Raw genomic sequence first — 22,804 nt, forward strand, 5'->3', positions numbered from 1 at the left:
AACTACAAAATCCCATGTACATACAGTGCCTTGCTAAAGTATTCACCCCCCTTGGCTTTTCCCGTTTATTGTTACATTACAACCTGTAATTGAAAAAAAATTTTAATCTGAGTTTTATGTGATGGATCTGCACAAAATAGTCTAAGTTGGTGAAGTGAAATGAGAAAAATGTATATAAAATTTTTTTTTTATAAATAAAAATTAAAAAAATTGGCATGTGCATATGTATTCACCCCCTTTGCTATGAAGCCCCTCAAAAGTTCTGGTGCTAACAATTAGCTTCAGAAGTCACACAATTAGTGAAATGAAGTCCACCTGTGTGCAATCTAAGTGTCACATTTCTGTCAGTATACTATAAACACACCTTTTCTGAACGGCACCAGAGGCTGCATCACCACTAAGCAAGAGGTATCACACCATGAAGACCAAGGAGCTGTTGGGAAGTACAAGTCAGGGTTGGGTTATAAAAATATATCCAAATCTTTGATGATCCCCCATCTTCAAATGGAAAGAACATGGTACAACAACAAACCTGCCTAGAGAGGGCTGGCCACCAAAACTCACAGACCAGGCAAGAAGGGCATTAATCAGAGAGGCAACACAGAGACCAAAGGTAACCCTGAAGGAGCTGCAGAATTCCACAGCAGAGACTGGTGTATCTGCGCATGTGACCACAATAAGCCAAACGCTCCATAGAGCTGGGCTTTATGGAAGAGTGGCCATAAAAAAAGCCATTACTTAGTGTTAAAAATAAGAAGGCACATTTTGAGTTTACCAAAAGGCATGTGGACGACTCCCCAAATGTATGGAGGAAGGTGCTCTGGTCAGATGAGACTAAAATTTAACTTTTCAGCCACCAAGGAAAATGCTGTTGTCTGTCGCAAACCCAACACATCCCATCACCCCAAGAACACCATCCCCACAGTGAAACGTGGTGGCAGCATCATGCTGGGGTGATGTTTTTCAGCAGCAGGGACTGGGAAACTGTTTCGAGTTGAGGGAAAGATGCAAAAACCTGTTTCAGTCTGCCTGTGATTTGAGACTGGGACGGAGGTTCACCTTCCAACAGGACAATGACCCAAAGCATACTGCTAAAGCAACACTCGAATGGTTTAAAAGGAAACATTTAAATGTGTTGGAATGGCCTAGTCAAAGCCCAGATCACAATCCAATGGAGAATCTGTGGTCAGACTTGAAGATTGCTGTTCACAAGCAGAAGCCATCCAACATGAAGGAGCTGGAGCAGTTTTGCCTTGAGGAATGGGCAAAAATCCCAGTGGTAAGATGTGGCAAGCTCATAGAGACTTATCCAAAGCAACTTGCAGCTGTAATTGCTGCAAAAGGTGGCTCTACAAAGTACTGACTTTAGGGGGGTGAATAGCTATGCATGCTGACGTTTTCTGTTATTTTGTCCTATTTGTTGTTTGCTTCACAATAAAAAAAAAACATCTTCAAAGTTGTAGACACATTCTGTGAATGAAATGATGCAAACCTTCAAACAATTCATTTTAATTCCAGGTTGTGAGGCAGCAAAACATGAAATATGCAAAGCGGGTGAATACTTTTGCAAGGCACTGTAAGTATTCACAGTCTTTGCCAGGAAGCTCAAAATTGAGCTCAGGTGCATCCTGCTTCCACTGATCATCATTAAGATGTTCATACAATTTAATTGGAGTTCACCTGTGGTAAATTCAGTTGACTGAATATGATTTGGAAAGGCACACACCTGTCTATATAAGGTCCCACACTTTGACAATACATGTCTGAGCACACATCAAGCATGAAGTCAAAGGAATTGTCTGTAGACCTCCGAGACAGGATTGTCTCAAGGCACAAATCTGGGAAAGGATACAGAAGAATATCTGCTACTTTGAAGGTCCCAATGAGTACAGTGGCCTCCATCATCTGTAAATGGAAGAAGTTCTGAACCACCAGAAGAGCTGGCCAGCCGTCTAAACTGAGCAATCAGGGGTGAAGGGCCCTAGTCAGGGATGTGACCAAGAACCCAATGGTCACTCTGTCAGAGCTAAAGCATTCCTCTCCGGAAAGAGGAGAACCTTCCAGAAGGACAACCATCTCTGCAGCAAACCACTAACCAGGCCTGTACGGTAGAGTGGCAAGACGGAAGCCACTCCTTAGTAAAAAGCACATGGCAGACTGCCTGGAGTTTGCCAAAATGCACCTGAAGGACTCTCAGACCATGAGAAACAAAATTCTCTGGTCTAATGAGACAAAGATTAGACTCTTTGGCGTGAATGCCAGGCGTCATGTTTGGAGAAAACCAGGCACCGCTCATCACCAGGCCAATACCATCCCAGCAGTGAAGCATGGTGGTGGCAGCATCATGCTGTGGGGATGTTTTTCAGCGGCAGAAACTGGGAGACTAGTCAGGATAGAGGGAAAGATGAATGCAGCAATGTACAGAGACATCCTTTGTGAAAACTGCTCCAGAGCGCTCTTGACCTCAGACTGGGGTGACGGTTCATCTTTCAGCAGGACAACGACCCTAAGCACACAGCCAAGATAGCAAAGGAGTGGCTTAATGACAACTCTGTGCATGTCCTTGAGTGGCCCAGCCAGAACCCAGACTTGAATCCGATTGAACATCTCTGGAGAGACCTGAAAATGCCTGTGCACCGCCGCGTCCCATCCAACCTGATGGAGCTTGAGAAGTGCTGCAAAGAGGAATGGGTGAAACTGCCCACTGGTAGGTGTGCCAAGCTTGTGGCATCATATTCAAAAAGACTTGAGGCTGTAATTGCTGCCAAAGGTGCATCAACAAGTATTGAGCAAAGGCTGTGAATACTTATGTACATGTGATTTCTTAGTTTTTTATTTTCAATAAATTTGCAAAAAACTCAAAAGAACTTTTTCACATTGTCATTATGGGGTATTGTAGAATTTTGAGGGAAAAATGAATTTAATCCATTGTTGAATAAGGCTGTAACATAACAACATCCCCATTAGGTGAGCTCATTAGCTCTTTTGACTTAAAATATCATCTCTACGCTGACGATACTCAAATCTACCTTTCCTCCCCTGACCTCTCCCCTGCTCTCCTCACTCATATCTCCAATTGTCTCTCTGCTATATCCTCCTGGATGTCCCAGCACTTTCTTAAATTTAACATGTCTAAGACTGAGCTGATCATCTTCCCTCCCTCCTGCATAACCTCACCTCCCACAATTTCATTATCCATTGATGGCACAACTAGCTCCTCTAGCCCCCAAGTGCGATGTCTTGGAGTAATCCTTGACTCCTCCCTCTCCTTCAAACCACACATTCAATACCTCACAAAAACCTGCCATTTCCATCTCAAAAACATCTCCAGGATCAGACCCTTTCTCACCCAGGATGCTACTAAGACCCTCATCCACTCACTGGTCATCTCCAGATTGGACCACTGAAATCTCCTCCTATCTGGCTTCCCTCAAAAATGCCTCTCTCCACTTCAATCTATCCTCAATGCTGCTGCCTGTCTCATCTTCCTCACCAAACGTACTATATCCACATCCCCTCTCTTGCAGGACCTTCACTGGCTACCCTTCCAATTCAGAATCCAATTCAAGCTTCTCACACTCACCTACAAAGCCCTCACACACTCTTCTCCCTCTTATATCTCTGACCTTATCTCTCTTTACATTCTCACCCATCCTCTTCGCTCTGCTAATGCATGCCGTCTCTCCTGCCAACTGATTACCTCCTCCCACTCCTACCTACAAGATTTTGCACGTGCTGCTCCCTATCTCTGGAATGCTCTACCTCTCCCCATCCGACTCTCCACCTCTCTACAAAACTTCAAATGGGCTCTCAAGACCCACTTCTTCACCAAACCCAGCCAACTCTCCTCCTAACCCTCTTGTCTATGCTCACTGTCTACCCCTTCTGTGTCACTCCGGACTGCTAGCTCCTCACCTTTTAGATTGCAAGCTTGCAAGAGCAGGGACTTCTTTCCTCATGTGCCTTTCCTTTTCTTACTTACACTATCTTATACTCTATACTCCCTTTGATGGCACCTAACCCCAGGTTTTCTATACCTGTCCTATATTGTCTTGTACTGTAAGTGCTGTTTTCTTGTTTACTGATTTGATTATGTACTGTATAATGAGCGCTGCGGATCCCTTGTGGCGCCATATAAATAAAGGATAATAATAATAATAACAAACAAAATGTGGAAAAAGTGAAGCTCTTTGAATACTTTCCAGATACACTGTATGTGCACTCCCGTAGCGCGGCTAGGTGCCGGATCGCCTAGTTACGACGGGAGTGCACGTTTGCGCTGGAGCCACATCAGATGAGCACGGCTCCATCTGTATATTGTTTGGATTCTGCTGTGTTCTGCAAAGTCTGCAGTGGAATTGTTATGCACTTTGGGCCTAATTCATGTTTTTATACAATGCTGATGTTTTCGCAATAGAGCGATTATCGGCAGACCTCACATGTGCCGCAATTGCACTGCTCAAGCACAAAGGCTTGCAGTGAGGATTTAATCTCAGAGTGATTGACAGGAAAGGGCCATTTGTGTCTGTTAACGGAGAGTAGTTGGAAACACACAGGCATGTCATGGCCATGTATCTGCCGTCGGCTGCAAGCTTGTACATGCAAAAACCTGGCGCCTGCGTCACTACTTCCCTGGCCAGTCCGCGCAGCCATAAGCCAACCCTTAACCTTGATCCTCGTTTTTGAAAATACAGTAGGCTACGAATGTGTACGCAATTGCAATTGAGCTTGCGATAGCGTCGGTGGGCATCTTCACTTCTGGGCGGCAGCTTCACTAACATTAGCAGTTCCATAACCCATAAAGTCGCACTGGCTGTATGTTTGCACTTTCTGAATATGACCTTCGTAGGGTGCTATGGACCCCTTATGAACCCCTATTAATACTAATAAAAATAATAATAATAATATTAATAATCACATGTTCACCTCCATCCTTGCCATTTAGACAACTGAATATAAGAATATAGGGCGTGATTCAGAGATTCTCACAGTTGCATGCACAGCTGGAATTTTGTACGCAGCGCACTTGCAAGAATATACTTATGACTCAAACACTGTATATAGGCTGCCGGTGTCTCACGTCCCGCTGCCTACGTACAAAAACGGAATCATCAGGAACATCGGGCATTTATGAGTTGCACCATCGAACCTATGAGCAACCTCAGGTGTCTCAGAATAAGCATCTGAACTCTCAACTACGGCTCTCTAGCTTCATACAAATTTGCAGTGGCAGATTATGGCACGTAAAGAAAACAGTCCTGACGTGCCAGCATTTTTCTAGATACCCCCCAATACCGCCTCTGAAACGCTGACTACCTGTTACTCATTTTTAGAATAAATCCTCTGTGCACGCGTCGTTGCTAATCCATCATCACACCTGCGCTATATGGCTTTGGCACATGCACACTAGCAAAACATCGCTCCACTGCATCCGCAATCAACATTGCATCCATCTGAATCAGGCCCATAATTTAGAAATTCGATCAAATGACTACAGTACTAAAGTATATTAATTACATTTACAACAAGAGCATAGATGCAACAGTACCCACCAACTCCACTACTATACACATTATATCATATGTATTATTATTATTATTTTTATTATTATTATTATTATTATTAATATTATGGAACACAACTGAAACATTAATATGTTAAATGTATGAATTTTATTTCTTATATAGGCGTGCTTGACACCTGCATTTGTTTGCATAATCTACCCACACCACACCAAGATCTACCCCAACCACCACACAGTTCCACTGAAACTATGCCCACGGTATAACCAAGGGCAGGTTCCATTGGGTTCTGTGATTTGGGATGTCCTGCCAACATAGGAGGAGGTATGGTATTCAGTGAATCTGCTTTAAACAAAACTGAATAGATTTAGTTATGCTCATAAATCTACTCTGCATATGGCACTGTAAGCCCGTCCATGAGGTCATCTGCCAACGCACTGCGGAAACTAATACTGTGAATTATATGTATGTAATGGGGTCCAAGTTTACCGGAGTTGAGGGATGTTGCCTAAGAATGGCCGTATTTTCAAAGCGGCAATCCTTTGCAAGGCAGAGCCAACCTGGTTTTGCCTTGCAAACGATTGCCACTCTAAAAATACAGCCATTCCCGGCTGGCATCCCTCACCTCTGGCAAACTTGGTCCCTATTTTAAATAACCCTATATATTAACCAGAGCCGTAACTAGACATTTTGGTGCCCTGTGCCAGAAATAGAATTGCTGACCCCTTCCCCTTCAATTTCTAGGCACAGTGTGAGCACGTCACAAATATAAGGGAGTGGCTTCATGGGGAAGGGCTATGGCCACAGAATAGCACTAAGTCACTTTACACCACACAGTAGTGTCTGTTATTCAAATTACACCACACAGTAGAACCGCTTCTACAAGTTACGCAACAGAAGAGTCCATTATACACGTTACGCCATGGTAGAGCCCCTTACACAAGTGACACCCCACTGAAAGATCTCTATATGGACCCAAGAGACTTCCTATATAAACTTATATCACTTTTAAACGGCAAACGGACTGTAGGAGTTATTTCCAAACCTCAGTAGGAGCCCCGCACGTCAAAGTGGGAAGAATCCGGGCACCAGAGGAGAGTTCACAAATAAAAGATCCCCACAGACCGGGTGCTGGGACAATGGAGCTGTGCTGTGTTGTGCCTCCAGACAGGGCACCCGGCAGCTGGCTGAGAGGCGAGCAGAGAGAGGGAGCAAAGCGGGCAGCACTGTGTGAGGTGCCCAGCAAAGAGAGGTGCTGTGCTTACCATGTCGCGGACGGCAGTGGCTGTTCGGCACCGTAGTGAGGAGAGAGGTGCGGCATACAATGGGGCAGAGCGAAATGTGGACCGTCACCCTGCAACTACTGAGACAGATGACCCAGGCAGTGGCAGGACTTTGCACTGCTGTCACTCCTGTGAGTACTGCGGATGGAGCCGGTGGACAGATTCCAGTGCTGCTCACTCCCAGTGCAGTAGTAACTGCACCGCCAGTAGTGCACAGAGATGCTGTGCGGCTCTAAACTTCCCGGTTGTGTGCCGGCAAAATAGACATTGCGGCAGCTGCCAGTTCCACCTGCGCTGTGTGGAAGGCACACTAGTTACGGTCCTTATATTAACTAGTGTGGTGACCAATTATGCTCCCTGTATATCCTGAAGAAGCTTCAGCCTACTTTTTTATTAACTGTATTATCGGTGCACACAGGGAGGGGTGGATTGATTTCCACTTCTCCTTAAAACTTAACTTTTATTATTATTCTCATAAAACGATAGATTGTCTTTCTTTAGACTACAAGTTGAGGCGAAACATAAAGGTTAAAATCATTGACATAGACAAAACATATAGAAGTGCATAAGAATTGATAGATGTGAATAAAGATTTAAAAATGTGTGTCGGCGTGCCTTATTCTAATGTCCACAAACAATTTTGTAATATTAATCCCACGCTAAGCCAGTATTCAATTACTCCTTAATTTATCTCTATTCATATATTTATGTATATTGATCTCATTATATATTCGTTATGAGATTTCTATAGAGTAAAGATATGTTTGGAAATGCAGGTTCTATTTGAAAGTACAGGTTGAGTATCCCTTATCCAAAATGCTTGGGACCAGAGGTATTTTGGATATCGGATTTTTCCGTATTTTGGAATAATTGCATACCATAATGAGATATCATGGTGATGGGACCTAAATCTAAGCACAGAATGCATTTATGTTTCATATACACCTTATACACACAGCCTGAAGGTCATTTTAGACAATATTTTTTATAACTTTGTGCATTAAACAAAGCGTGTGTACATTCACACAATTCATTTATGTTTCATATACACCTTATACACACAGCCTAGGGGTCATTTAATACAATATTTTTAATTACTTTGTGTATTAAACAAAGTTTGTGTACATTGAGCCATCAAAAAAAAAAGGTTTCATTATCTCACTCTCACTCAAAAAAGTCCGTATTTCGGAATATTCCGTATTTCGGAATATTTGGATATGGGATACTCAACCTGTATATCCTTGATTCAAATATTTGTTCATATTAAATCTTAGATCAGAGCACATGAGTCACTTTTTTTCCCCTTTTTTTCCCCTTTTTATTATAGTATCAGACACCTTTAGCCATTTAGTATCAGACAACTTTATAAAATTGTTCACTCTTTGCTAGTAATCTGTTTATGTTGTACTGTAGGCATGACTTCATTGTATACATTACCTGTTGGACCATCTGTACAAGCTCTTTCAAAATCCCGAGAATACTCATGAACATCACAATACTCATGCAAATGCGTGTGAAATATGAGTCCTGCAGATAAAAGATGTAGAGAAGATTAAAGGGTCTATGCACTTAGCAGTGAAGAGAGATAAAGTACCAGCCAATCAGCTCCTAACTGCCATGTTACATGCTGTGTTTGAAAAATGAGAGTTAGGAGCTGATTGGGAGACAAAGAAGGTACTATAATATATTGGGTCAGTCAACTTCCAGTATCAGACTAAGAGTAAGTGCATTCTTTACTGTTGGAAATTTGACAGTTTGATTGCTCAATACCTGTAGGTCCTGGAAAATGTATAAAAGTTTTACTTCCACAGATGAGATAATCTTTTCACCTAAGCAACACGAAGGGCTTTAGAAGCAAGAAATAGAAAGAAAAACCCAACAGACCAAATCGTATTTAATAACAGTGGGATATGTTTCTGTACTTACATACATGCACGAATACGCCTTTTGAAATATTGATTTATTTCTACTATAACATAAGCTACTCTGGACACACATCCATATCTTCAAGATTGGATTACTGAGATTCAAAGCACTACATGGTACCTGAAGCAGCTTCTGACCCCATAGTGCCCCACTCGATTACTGCGATCTGTAGATAAAGGACTTTTAGCAGTAGCTAGAATCTACCGTAATTCATCTGGGGGTCGAGCTTTTAGTCATGCGGCACCGATTCTATGGAACTCACTTCCCCGCACGGTTCGAGAGGCCCCAACTATAGAATCCTTCAAAAGTAGACTCAAGGCTTTCCTGTTTACTCAAGCATTTCCATAATGTCCCTTTAGTATCTACATGCCTCTGTATTTTATGAAAAGCTTTTCTGTTCTTCATTGTTTCTGTACTATATTATACTATGTATCTGTTAAGCACCTTGAGTCCTACTGGAGAAAGAGCGCTATATAAATAAAATTATTATTATTATCTTGCACAGTGTATGAACCCTTGTCCTAACATTGGTGCTGCATGGTAAGAGTTAGAACACAGGCTCACAGTAATTGTGTCAACACATGTTTGTAAGTAGTACAGTACTCAATATTTCATTGATATTAAACACGCTTTGATCTATTGGTATCTTCTCTTTATTCTGCACCTTTCATCTTCCTTTAATCACATAAAATAAATGCTTCCAAGACATATCTTCATAAACAAAAAACATTTAGTGGGTAAATCATAATTAATAGTATTTTAAATAACAAAATGCAGCAGAAATGTAGATCACAATGTAAAAATAGGACTGTGGGGTTAGCACCACAGAATACCTGAAGTTGTAGTGGCTCATGTCTTGTCTCAAGTTCTGATGGCTCTAAACTTGCAGTTGAATTGTTGGATTTGGGTAGCACAGCGTTCATTATTAAGAGAGTTAGAGGAATAAGCCCGAATGAGTAAATTAGAAGGTTAATGAGGTGCGCCTTAAATCCGTAAGCCATCCTGAAATGCAAGGGAATATATAAAACTGGAAATATTAATGACAAGTTTTTTGGCTGTGTTCTCCCAAAAGACATCCTCAATGTCCTTTACTTCAATCAGGCTCTTATCCATCACGATATAGCTAATGTTTGGAGTATCATAATGGAAGAATTGCAAAACTCCATTCTTTCATCTCTCAAGCACTAATAATAATCTTCATTCATGAGCTGTAGTCATCCCACCAAACCTCTGCAGTTGCTGAAACTGGTATAGCCCATTACTGGACCTTTATTCATCTTACTGGCATTTTTTCATCTCATAGGGATTGATTGGAAAAGCACCATCTTATCAATTTGTTCGTCTATCTTGCCACTTTGTTAATAATCTTATTTATGACTTGCTCACAGTTGTTAGGCTAGGACCACACATAGCGGCCAAGGGGGTCCCGCTAAATGGGACCCACTTGGTCGGAAGGAGGGTTTTGTGATCACACGGACCCTGTTCTGTCGGATGCCGCAGAACAGGATCTGGCAGCTTCACAATGGGATTTCAATAGAACACAGTGGGGCACATCCGCAGTGTGTGAACACATACATTCAAATGTATGTGTTCATCCTGAAATCCCGTCGCCCTGCCACCCGGCTCAACTGCAGCATACTTCAGTTGGATCCGACGGCGGTGGCACCACCGAATATGTGTGGGCGCATGCATAGGTGCCCATGTGCAGGCTTCTTCCGGCCAAGTTGGTCCCGCTTGGCTGCTATATGTGACCCTAGTCTAAAATACTTCACAGAATGTTGAAACTACAGTAGAGAAATACATTTTAATATTACTGCTAATAATCCCCCTTTCAACCCCTAAAACTATCAGACAGAATACTATTTTCTGAAATGTAGCTTGCTCAGCACTCAAATGCCAATTTACCTATGTGATTTTCAGTCAGTTTTGCTCCAATGCAGAATGTTTATCACCTCTTACAGTGCTGAAAGGGATGGTATCGGGATCCCAGCACTTGGGATGACAGCGATTAAAATACCAACAGTGGCATCACGACATGCAGAACCTTAACACCTGGTATGTAAGTAGTCTAACCCACCCTGTCACCCCCTCTAACTCTCCCTCCCTGCAGCCTTACCCTGCCCCCCCCCCCCCCTGCGCACCCTGCAGATTAACCCTTCATGGTGGTGCCTAACCCTAACCATCTCTCGCGCAGCCTAACCCTAATTGTCTCACCTTAGTGCCTGACCCTCCCTTCTTAGTGCCTAACCCTAACCATCCTTCCATGCAGCCTAATCCTAACCTCCCCCTATAGCCTAACCCTAACCTCCCGACCCTGCAGCCTTACCCTAACCCTCCCCCCAAGTCTAAACCTACCACCCCCCCTCCCTGCAGCTTAACCCTAACCTTCCCCCCACAGCCTAACCCTAACATCCCGACCCTACAGCCTAACCCTAACCCTCCCCCAAGTCTAAACCTACCACCCCCCTCCCTGCAGCCTAACCCTAACCTTCCCCCCCACAGCAAAACCCCCCTCCACTAAAAAAAAAAGAAATTTTTTTTTTTTTTTTTTTTTCCAGCTGCATGAGCATTATTAATGACTGTCTAGCATCCTCTGCAGCCTGCTGTCTTCCTGGTGGCACTTGCAAGTGCAATAAAAGTTTACTTTATTTTAATTATAGTACATATATATCCATGTGCCTACATATATACACATGTATATACATACATACATACATACATACATACATACATATAAACACACACACACACACACACACACACACACATATGATATATATATATATATATATATATACATGTGTATATATATGTGTACTGTATGTGTGTGTGTGTGTGTGTGTGTGTGTGTGTGTGTGTATATATATATATGTATGCATGTTTAATATGCTATGTATATGTGTATATGGGTTCGCTACGATCTCCCGGCGGAGGGCCTCCCGGCGACCAGCATACCGGCGCCGGGAGGCCGGCCGCCGGCTTACCAACAGTGTGGCGAGCGCAAATGAGCCCCTTGCGGGCTCGCTGCGCTCGCCACGCTACGCGCGCCACACTATTTTATTCTCCTTCCAGGGGGGTCATGGACCCCCACGAGGGAGAATAAGTGTCGGTATGCCGGCGGTCAGGCTCCCGGCGCCGGTATGCTGGTCGCCGGGAGCCCGACCGCCGGCTTACTGAAGACCACCCGTGTATATGTATGTATGTGTGTGTGTGTGTGTGTGTGTGTGTGTATGTATGTATGTATGTATGTATGTATATATATATATATGTGTGTGTAGATATATGTATATATATATATATATATATGTGTGTAGATATATATATATATATATATATATATACACACACAGACACACTAGTTTTACGGACCCAGCATATACTGGGTCGCCTCAGTCCCCACCCCCGTGATTGGCTCCGCCCAGTTCTGGAAACCCCCCCATGCAAATCCTGCGTTTGCCACTGCACAGCCTAACCTTAACCTCCCGACCCTGCAGCCTAACCATTACCCTCCCCCAAGTCTAAACCTACCACCCCCCCTCCCTGCAGCCTAACCCTAACCTTCCCCCCCACAGCCTAACCTCCCGACCCTGCAGCCTAACCATTACCCTCCCCCAAGTCTAAACCTACCACCCCCCTCCCTGCAGCTTAACCCTAACCTTCCCCCCCACAGCCTAACCCTAACCTCCCGACCCTGCAGCCTAACCCTAACCCTCCCCCCAAGTCTAAACCTACCACCACCCCTCTCTGCAGCCTGACCCTAACCTTCCCCCCCACAGCCTAACCCTAACCTCCCGACCCTGCAGCCTAACCCTAACCCTCCCCCCAAGTCTAAACCTACCACCCCCCCTCTCTGCAGCCTAACCCTAACCTCCCCCCACAGCCTAACCCTAACCTCCCGACCCTGCAGCCTAACCCTAACCCTCCCCCAAGTCTAAACCTACCACCCCCCTCTCTGCAGCCTAACCCTAACCTCCCCCCCCCACAGCCTAACCCTAACCTCCCCCCCCCCCCTTCCCAAAGCCTAACCCTGACCTCCCGGACCTCCAGCCTAATCCTAACCCTGCCCCCAAGTCTAAACCTACCACCCCCCCTCCCCGAAGCCTGACCATAACCTTCCCCGGCATACTGAAGATCGGGATGCCGACAGTCGGGATTCTGGCACCGACTTTGTGATCCATGTCGGGATCCTGATGCTGGCCTTCTGTCTAGATTCTGACTGCTGGCATCCCGAATGCTGGTATGCTGACTGGATCCCGTGCTGGATGAATCAACATTGTGCTTCCAGTGTAATGGGGAGGGGGAGGGGTGTGGCGTTCTTCCTTAATCTTCATTCTATCAATGATGACACCTCCAAAGAAACTGAAGATTTGTCAACTCCAACAAAAGCAGCATTTTCATACACATCCCATACATACCATTTCATGAGCAGGTATTCTTTACAGACTGGGTGAGAGAGGAGCTCCACGCGCTTGTGGTGAACCATGGCCTATATCAGTAAATGGAAAAAAATCAGATGATGTAATATACAAATTTTGTTGTGAAAGGAAAAGAATATAACTTTTTTAAATAACCTGCTTTCTGCCTTTAATCTATTATAAAACAAATGCCATTGATCAACCCAACTCTCCACTTCGACTGGTTCCATACATCCCAACTGTAAGGGGGGGGGGGGGGGGAGGCTCCTGCACTCACTGCTCTGCCTAGCAGAGCAGCGGTGAATATACACTGTGCATCTATTCACTAGAGACGGAAGGACGGGGGGCATGCCAGCAGCTCACAGAACACTGGCCATGCCCCCATAGTGACGGAAAACGAGGGCGTGGATAGCGATCGCATCAATCCTGCGAAGTGATGTCCCTCTTGCACTTCTCCCAATGTTGGGTGGTATGTGGTACAAATGCTGCTATTTTGACCTGCAGATTCATGTGCCTTCCCATATACTGCAGACTGCACATGCGCCGCACCATGCACACACACATAGGGGTATATTTACTAACATTCGTAATTTTCGGAAAAAGGTCAAAGTTCAATCACGAATGACATCGAAAGTGTAAAACTGCAACTTTTTGAATTTATTACGCCTAATTTACTAAGCTGTCGTATTCGGATTTTTCATTTGTTCCGATGTCGATGTCATTCGTGTTTTTTTCCCGTTTTTTACGGCAGTGATTAGCAAAACACTGCCGACTTTATCACAATGAATCTCGGCCGGATCTGTGTGATCCGTGCTGGGGTTCATTTTTTTTTTTTTTTTAATAAACACGGTAAAACGGAGAAAAAAAATGCGTGGGGACCCCCCTCCTAAGCATAACCAGCCTCGGGCTCTTTGAGCCGACCCTGGTTGCAGAAATATGGGGAAAAAAATGACAGGGGTTCCCCCATATTTAAGCAACCAGCATCGGGCTCTGCGCCTGGTCCTGATTCCAAAAATACGGGGGACAAAAAAAGTAGGGGTCCCCCGTATTTCTAAAACCAGCACCGGGCTCCACTAGCTGGACAGATAATGCCACAGCCGGGGGTCACTTTTATATAGTGCCCTGCGGCCGTGGCATCAAAAATCCAACTAGTCACCCCTGGCCGGGGTACCCTGGGGGAGTGGGGACCCCTTCAATCAAGGGGTCCCCCCCCCAGCCACCCAAGGGCCAGGGGTGAAGCCCGAGGCTGTCCCCCCCATCCAATTGGCTGCGGATGGGGGGCTGATAGCCTTTTGTGAAAATGAAAAGATATTGTTTTTAGTAGCAGTACTACAAGGCCCAGCAAGCCTCCCGCGCATGCTGGTACTTGGAGAACCACAAGTACCAGCATGTGGCGGAAAAACGGGCCCGCTGGTACCTGTAGTACTACTACTAAAAAAATACCCAAAAAAAGACAATACACACACACCTTGAAAGTAAAGTTTTATTACATGCATCCACACAAACATACATACATACTTACCTTATGTTCACACGAGGGTCGGTCCTCTTCTCCAGTAGAATCCATGGGGTACCTGTTGAATAAATTCTACTCACCAGATCCAGGGTCCCAGGCTCCTCGTAGCATCCATTTGTAATCCACGTACTTGAATAAAATAAAAAAACGGAGAGCCGAGCCACGCACTGAAAGGGGACCCATGTTTGCACATGGGCCCCCTTTCCCCGAATGCCAGAAACCCACTCTGACTGATGTCTAAGTGGGTTTCTTCAGCCAATCAGGGAGCGCTACGTTGTAGCACCCTCCTGATCGGCTGTGTGCTCCTGTACTGTCTGACAGGCGGCACACGGCAGTGTTAAAATGTAGCGCCTATGCGCTCCATTGTAACCAATGGTGGGAACTTTCTGCCCTGCGGTTGACCGAAAGTGACCTCACCGCTGAGCAGAAAGTTCCCACCATTGGTTACAATGGAGCGCATAGGCGCTACATTGTAACACTGCCGTGTGCCGCCTGTCAGACAGTACAGGAGCACACAGCCGATCAGGAGGGTGCTACAACGTAGCGCTCGCTGATTGGCTGAAGAAACCCACTTAGACATCAGTCAGAGTCAGTGGCGTAACTAGAAATTTTTCTCCCCCAAGCCAAAAAATTCTTTGGCGCCCCCCCACCCCCACCCCCACCCCCACCCGCCGCATAATTGGGAGCAAGAAAGGGATAAATATGCGCGCGCCTTCGGCGCGCGCTGCAAAAAAGGGGTGTGGTTTTGTTGGAATGGGCGTGGTTTCTCATAAAGGGGCGTGGTATTGCAGGAAAAGACTACCTTATACCCCAGTTTTGCAACCTGCACGCCCAGACGTTAGCCACCACAGGAAAGAAAAATAATCCTGATTCATGCCCCTTACATTATTTGTCATTTTTCCTCCTTATAGTAATGCCCAGTATACATTATGCCACATACTGCAATGGCCCTTAGACATTATTCCACACACAATAATGCACATGACACATTATGCCACACACCATAATGCCCCCGACACATTATGCCACACACCGTAATGCCTGTGACACATTATGCCACACACCGTAATGCCTGTGACACATTATGCCACACACCGTAATGCCCCCGACACATTATGACAGGAATCGCAATGACCGTTATACATTATGCTACACACTGCAATGCCCCTGATACATTATAGCACATACAATGCCTGTGACACATTATGACACACACCGCAATGACCTTGAGACATTATACCACAATGCCCGTGATATAGTATACCATACACCGTAATGCCTGTGACACATACCGCAATGCCCTGCCCGTTATACCCTATGCCACACACCGCAATGCTCGTTATGTATTATGCCACACTGCAATGACCCTGAGACATTATACCACATACCACAATGCCCGTGATATAGTATACCACACACCGTAATGCCTGACACATTATGACACACACCGCAATGTCCGTGATACATTATGCCACACACTGCAATTAGAGATGAGCGGGTTCGGTTTCTTTGAATCCGAACCCGCACGAACTTCACTTTTTTTTCCACGGGTCCGAGCGACTCGGATCTTCCCGCCTTGCTCGGTTAACCCGAGCGCGCCCGAACGTCATCATGACGCTGTCGGATTCTCGCGAGGCTCGGATTTTATCGCGAGACTCGGATTCTATATAAGGAGCCGCGCGTCGCCGCCATTTTCACTCGTGCATTGAGATTGATAGGGAGAGGACGTGTCTGGCGTCCTCTCCATTAGAATAGAGATAGATAGATTAGATAGAGAGAGATTGTGCAGAGTCGCAGACAGAGTTAGTTTACCACAGTCAGTGACCAGTGCAGTTGCTAGTTAACTTTTATTTAATATAATATAATATCCGTTCACTTCTCTCTGCTATATCCGTTCTCTGCCTGAAAAAAAAAACGATACACAGCACAGTCAGTCACACAGTGTGACTCAGTCTGTGTGCACTCAGCTCAGCCCAGTGTGCTGCACAGTCATCAATGTATAAATTAAAAGCTTATAATTAATTGTGGGGGAGACTGGGGAGCACTGCAGGTTGTTAGCAGGAGCCAGGAGTACAATTATATTAATTAACAGTGCACACTTTTGCTGCAGGAGTGGTGACCAGTGCCTGACCACCAGTATAGTATTGTTGTATACTACTAATATCTCTTTAAATATCAACCAGTCTATATTAGCAGCAGACACAGTACAGTGCGGTAGTTCACGGCTGTGGCTACCTCTGTGTCGGCACACGGCAGGCAGTCCGTCCGACCAGAATTGTATTATTTATTATTATATACCTACCACCTAACCGTGGTTTTTTTTTCATTCTTTATACCGTCATAGTGTCATCCTAATTGTTACGAGTATACTACTATCTCTTTATCAACCAGTGTACAGTGCGGTAGTTCACGGCTGTGGCTACCTCTGTGTCGGCACACGGCAGGCAGTCCGTCCGACCAGAATTGTATTATTTATTATTATATACCTACCACCTAACCGTGGTTTTTTTTTCATTCTTTATACCGTCATAGTGTCATCCTAATTGTTACGAGTATACTACTATCTCTTTATCAACCAGTGTACAGTGCGGTAGTTCACGGCTGTGGCTACCTCTGTGTCGGCACACGGCAGGCAGTCCGTCCGACCAGAATTGTATTATTTATTATTATATACCTACCACCTAACCGTGGTTTTTTTTTCATTCTTTATACCGTCATAGTGTCATCCTAATTGTTACGAGTATACTACTATCTCTTTATCAACCAGTGTACAGTGCGGTAGTTCACGGCTGTGGCTACCTCTGTGTCGGCACACGGCAGGCAGTCCGTCCGACCAGAATTGTATTATTTATTATTATATACCTACCACCTAACCGTGGTTTTTTTTTCATTCTTTATACCGTCATAGTGTCATCCTAATTGTTACGAGTATACTACTATCTCTTTATCAACCAGTGTACAGTGCGGTAGTTCACGGCTGTGGCTACCTCTGTGTCGGCACACGGCAGGCAGTCCGTCCGACCAGAATTGTATTATTTATTATTATATACCTACCACCTAACCGTGGTTTTTTTTTCATTCTTTATACCGTCATAGTGTCATCCTAATTGTTACGAGTATACTACTATCTCTTTATCAACCAGTGTACAGTGCGGTAGTTCACGGCTGTGGCTACCTCTGTGTCGGCACACGGCAGGCAGTCCGTCCGACCAGAATTGTATTATTTATTATTATATACCTACCACCTAACCGTGGTTTTTTTTTCATTCTTTATACCGTCATAGTGTCATCCTAATTGTTACGAGTATACTACTATCTCTTTATCAACCAGTGTACAGTGCGGTAGTTCACGGCTGTGGCTACCTCTGTGTCGGCAGTCGGCAGGCAGTCCGTCCATCCATAATTGTATTATTATTATAATATATACCACCTAACCGTGGTTTTTTTTTCATTCTTTATACCGTCATAGTGTCATACTAGTTGTTACGAGTATACTACTATCTCTTTATCAACCAGTGTACAGTGCGGTAGTTCACGGCTGTGGCTACCTCTGTGTCGGCAGTCGGCAGGCAGTCCGTCCATCCATAATTGTATTATTATTATAATATATACCACCTAACTGTGGTTTTTTTTTCATTCTTTATACCGTCGTCATAGTGTCATACTAGTTGTTACGAGTATACTACTATCTCTTTATCAACCAGTGTACAGTGCGGTAGTTCACGGCTGTGGCTACCTCTGTGTCGGCACACGGCAGGCAGTCCGTCCGACCAGAATTGTATTATTTATTATTATATACCTACCACCTAACCGTGGTTTTTTTTTCATTCTTTATACCGTCATAGTGTCATCCTAATTGTTACGAGTATACTACTATCTCTTTATCAACCAGTGTACAGTGCGGTAGTTCACGGCTGTGGCTACCTCTGTGTCGGCAGTCGGCAGGCAGTCCGTCCATCCATAATTGTATTATTATTATAATATATACCACCTAACCGTGGTTTTTTTTTCATTCTTTATACCGTCGTCATAGTGTCATACTAGTTGTTACGAGTATACTACTATCTCTTTATCAACCAGTGTACAGTGCGGTAGTTCACGGCTGTGGCTACCTCTGTGTCGGCAGTCGGCAGGCAGTCCGTCCATCCATAATTGTATTATTATTATAATATATACCACCTAACCGTGGTTTTTTTATACCACCTAACCGTGGCAGTCCGTCCATAATTGTATACTAGTATCCAATCCATCCATCTCCATTGTTTACCTGAGGTGCCTTTTAGTTCTGCCTATAAAATATGGAGAACAAAAAAGTTGAGGTTCCAAAATTAGGGAAAGATCAAGATCCACTTCCACCTCGTGCTGAAGCTGCTGCCACTAGTCATGGCCGAGACGATGAAATGCCAGCAACGTCGTCTGCCAAGGCCGATGCCCAATGTCATAGTACAGAGCATGTCAAATCCAAAACACCAAATATCAGTAAAAAGCCTCTTTTTTTCTTTGCGTCATGTGCTGTTTGGGGAGGGTTTTTTGGAAGGGACATCCTGCGTGCCACTGCAGTGCCACTCCTAGATGGGCCCGGTGTTTGTGTCGGCCACTAGGGTCGCTAATCTTACTCACACAGTCAGCTACCTCATTGCGCCTCTTTTTTTCTTTGCGTCATGTGCTGTTTGGGGAGGGTTTTTTGGAAGGGCCATCCTGCGTGACACTGCAGTGCCACTCCTAGATGGGCCCGGTGTTTGTGTCGGCCACTAGGGTCGCTTATCTTACTCACACAGCGACCTCGGTGCAAATTTTAGGACTAAAAATAATATTGTGAGGTGTGATGTGTTCAGAATAGGCTGAAAATGAGTGTAAATTATGTTTTTTGAGGTTAATAATACTTTGGGATCAAAATTACCCCCAAATTCTATGATTTAAGCTGTTTTTTAGGGTTTTTTGAAAAAAACACCCGAATCCAAAACACACCCGAATCCGACAAAAAAAATTCGGTGAGGTTTTGCCAAAACGCGGTCGAACCCAAAACACGGCCGCGGAACCGAACCCAAAACCAAAACACAAAACACGAAAAATTTCCGGCGCTCATCTCTAACTGCAATGACCCTGAGACATTATACCACATATCACAATGCCCGCGATATAGTATACCATACACCGTAATGCCTGTGACACATTATGACACACACCGCAATGTCCGTGATACATTATGCCACACACTGCAATGACCCTGAGACATTATACCACATATCACAATGCCCGCGATATAGTATACCATACACTGTAATGCCTGTGACACATTATGACACACACCGCAATGTCCGTGATACATTATGCCACACACCGTAATGCCCATTACACATTAAGTCCTACAGTAAAGCTTCTAATTACTTTTCAATTACCTTCTCGTTGTCAGGGGTTTCATGCACTGGGTGTCATGCTCGTTGCCAGGTGTTTCATGCACTGGGTGTCATGCTCGTTGTCAGGTGTTTCATGCACTGGGTGTCATGCTCGTTGCTAGGAGGTAGTCCTTGTTGCTAGGGCTGTGCTCCCAGTGCCACATATGACCCCAGTGCCAGATATTCCCCCACGGTGCCAGGTACTCACATGCCCCCGGTGCCAAATATAGCCCCCCCCCATGTGCCAGGTACACATATACCCCCCCCAGTGCCACATATGCCCCCAGTGCCAGATATCCCCCCTAGTGCCAGACATCCCCCCCCAGTGCCAGACATCCCCCCCCCCCAGTGCCATATATGCCCCAGTGCCAGACATCCCCCCCAGTGCCAGATATCCCCCCCAGTGCCAGACATCCCCCCCCAGTGCCATATATGCCCCAGTGCCAGACATCCCCCCCCAGTGCCATATATGCCCCAGTGCCAGACATCACCCCCCCAATGCCAGATATCCCCCCCAGTGCCAGACATCCCCCCCCCAGTGCCAGATATCCCCCCCCCAGTGCCATATAAGCCCCAGTGCCAGATATCCCCCCTAGTGCCAGACATCTCCCCCCAGTGCCATATATGCCCCAGTGCCAGACATCCCCCCCCAGTGCCAGATATCCCCCCCAGTGCCAGATATCCCCCCCCCAGTGCCATATATGCCCCAGTGCCAGATATCCGCCCTAGTGCCAAACATCTCCCCCCCAGTGCCATATATGCCCCAGTGCCAGACATCCCCCCCCCAGTGCCAGATATTCCCCCCAGTGCCGCCGTCGCCGCTTATTGGAGGGACACGGAGGGCACAGATCGCCTCTCCTGTGTCCCTCCTGCTGCATCATCTCCGGCGGCCGCGGGTCTAATAGGGGGAAGTGCCGTCCGTGAGCCAATTAGAGCTCACGGACGGCACTTCCCCCTATTAGACCCGCGGCCCCCGGAGATGATGCAGGAGGGACACAGGAGAGGCACACGCTGTGCCGTCCGTGTCCCTCCAACAAGCGGCGGCGGGAAGGAGAAAGCAGACTGACATGCGGGCGCTCGTCCGCATGTCAGTCTGCTGTAATCAGTGGCGCCCCCCGCAGCCCCTCGCCCCCAAGCCACCGCGAGGACTGCGGGGGCAGTAGTTACGCCACTGGTCAGAGTGGGTTTCTGGCATTCGGGGAAAGGGGGCCCATGTGCAAACATGGGTCCCCTTTCAGTGCGTGGCTCGGCTCTCCGTTTTTTTATTTTATTCAAGTACGTGGATTACAAATGGATGCTACGAGGAGCCTGGGACCCTGGATCTGGTGAGTAGAAATTATTCAACAGGTACCCCATGGATTCTACTGGAGAAGAGGACCGACCCTCGTGTGAACATAAGGTAAGTATGTATGTATGTTTGTGTGGATGCATGTAATAAAACTTTACTTTCAAGGTGTGTGTGTATTGTCTTTTTTTGGGTATTTTTTTAGTAGTAGTACCCCAGGGTACCCCGGCCAGGGGTGACTAGTTGGATTTTTGATGCCACGGCCGCAGGGCACTATATAAAAGTGACCCCCAGCTGTGGCATTATCTGTCCAGCTAGTGGAGCCCGGTGCTGGTTTTAAAGATACGGGGGACCCCTACTCTTTTTGTCCCCCGTATTTTTGGAACCAGGACCAGGCGCAGAGCCTGATGCTGGTTGCTTAAATATGGGGGAACCCCTGTCAATTTTTTCCCCATATTTCTGCAACCAGGATCGGCTCAAAGAGCCCGAGGCTGGTTATGCTTAGGAGGGGGGACCCCACGCAATTTTTTTTAAGAAAATAACCACTTTCCCACCCCTTCCCACTGATATACATGCACGGATCTCATGGATCCCTGCATGCCTATACAATCACGGATTAAAAAAGCAGGTCTGGTTTTTTTTAGCACTTTTTTACGAGTTGTAATTTTTCACGGCAGTGTTTGTTTGTTTTTTGCTTTGCACTTCTTAGTAAATTACCGAGATTCATACTTAAACAGCTGCGTTTTGACCGATGGTGTATTCATTCATATTTTTTTTGTTGGACTTCCAAAAAATTACGAATGCCCTCATCACTGCCGTGATTATTGCTTAGTAAATTACCGAGATGACACTTTGATGAAAAAACGGCATCTCGGTCAAAATCGGGACCTTAGTAAATATACCCCATAGATGGAGGCTAAAAGCGCTGGGATGTGGCTGGGTAGCAGCTAATATGCAGACTCATGGAGCAGATCCTTGCGTCATGGAAGTGCCAGCAGAGTGTTGTGGGTGCGTAGGCCAACTTCCCAGCTTGTGTAAGGCATGTAGATGGAGAGGAGAAGCATGTTTCAGATGGATCTTTTGCACACAGAATGGAGTGGGAGTAATTGGCGATCCTAATGATACTACTGTTGTTTGCTGTGTACGGAAAAACATGGTGGGGCAACCGTATACTTGAAGATGGATGGATACTCGCAGTAGCATCAGGCAGTTAATCTGTTCACGCTTGTGGGTGCTTTGCGTCTGACTTAGAAATAGGCTTGACACTACAGTATCTTACATTTAAAGTGACCAGAGGTTCATAGTAGACGTTGGTATCTACTTGCTTCTTCTTCTTAAAGCTTAGAGGACATTGTAGATACCGGAAGTTGTATTCAATCTAATGGATAAAAGAATTAAGTGAATTAAAATTGATTACTGAACAGATTTTATCTGAATTTAATTTGTATCAGTTTATAAAAG

The 22,804-nt window shown here is 45.4% G+C and overlaps 1 protein-coding gene across 4 annotated transcripts in view; it reads right to left on the reverse strand.

Annotated features, from left to right (window-relative positions):
• The window catches only part of TRPA1 (transient receptor potential cation channel subfamily A member 1), a 227,888-nt gene that overhangs the window by 54,578 nt on the left and 150,506 nt on the right, over positions 1-22,804 (reverse strand). For all 4 annotated transcript variants that reach the window (XM_063923914.1, XM_063923911.1, XM_063923913.1 and 1 more), the window contains 4 exons: positions 22,623-22,721; positions 13,147-13,217; positions 9,565-9,733; positions 8,243-8,332 (listed from right to left, as the gene is read on the reverse strand). In XM_063923914.1, coding sequence (XP_063779984.1) covers positions 8,243-8,332; positions 9,565-9,733; positions 13,147-13,217; positions 22,623-22,721 — 429 coding nt within the window. The remainder of the gene's footprint in view (positions 1-8,242; positions 8,333-9,564; positions 9,734-13,146; positions 13,218-22,622; positions 22,722-22,804) is intronic.

The sequence above is a fragment of the Pseudophryne corroboree genome, chromosome 5 (assembly GCF_028390025.1).
Source record: "Pseudophryne corroboree isolate aPseCor3 chromosome 5, aPseCor3.hap2, whole genome shotgun sequence".
Lineage (NCBI taxonomy): Eukaryota > Metazoa > Chordata > Amphibia > Anura > Myobatrachidae > Pseudophryne > Pseudophryne corroboree.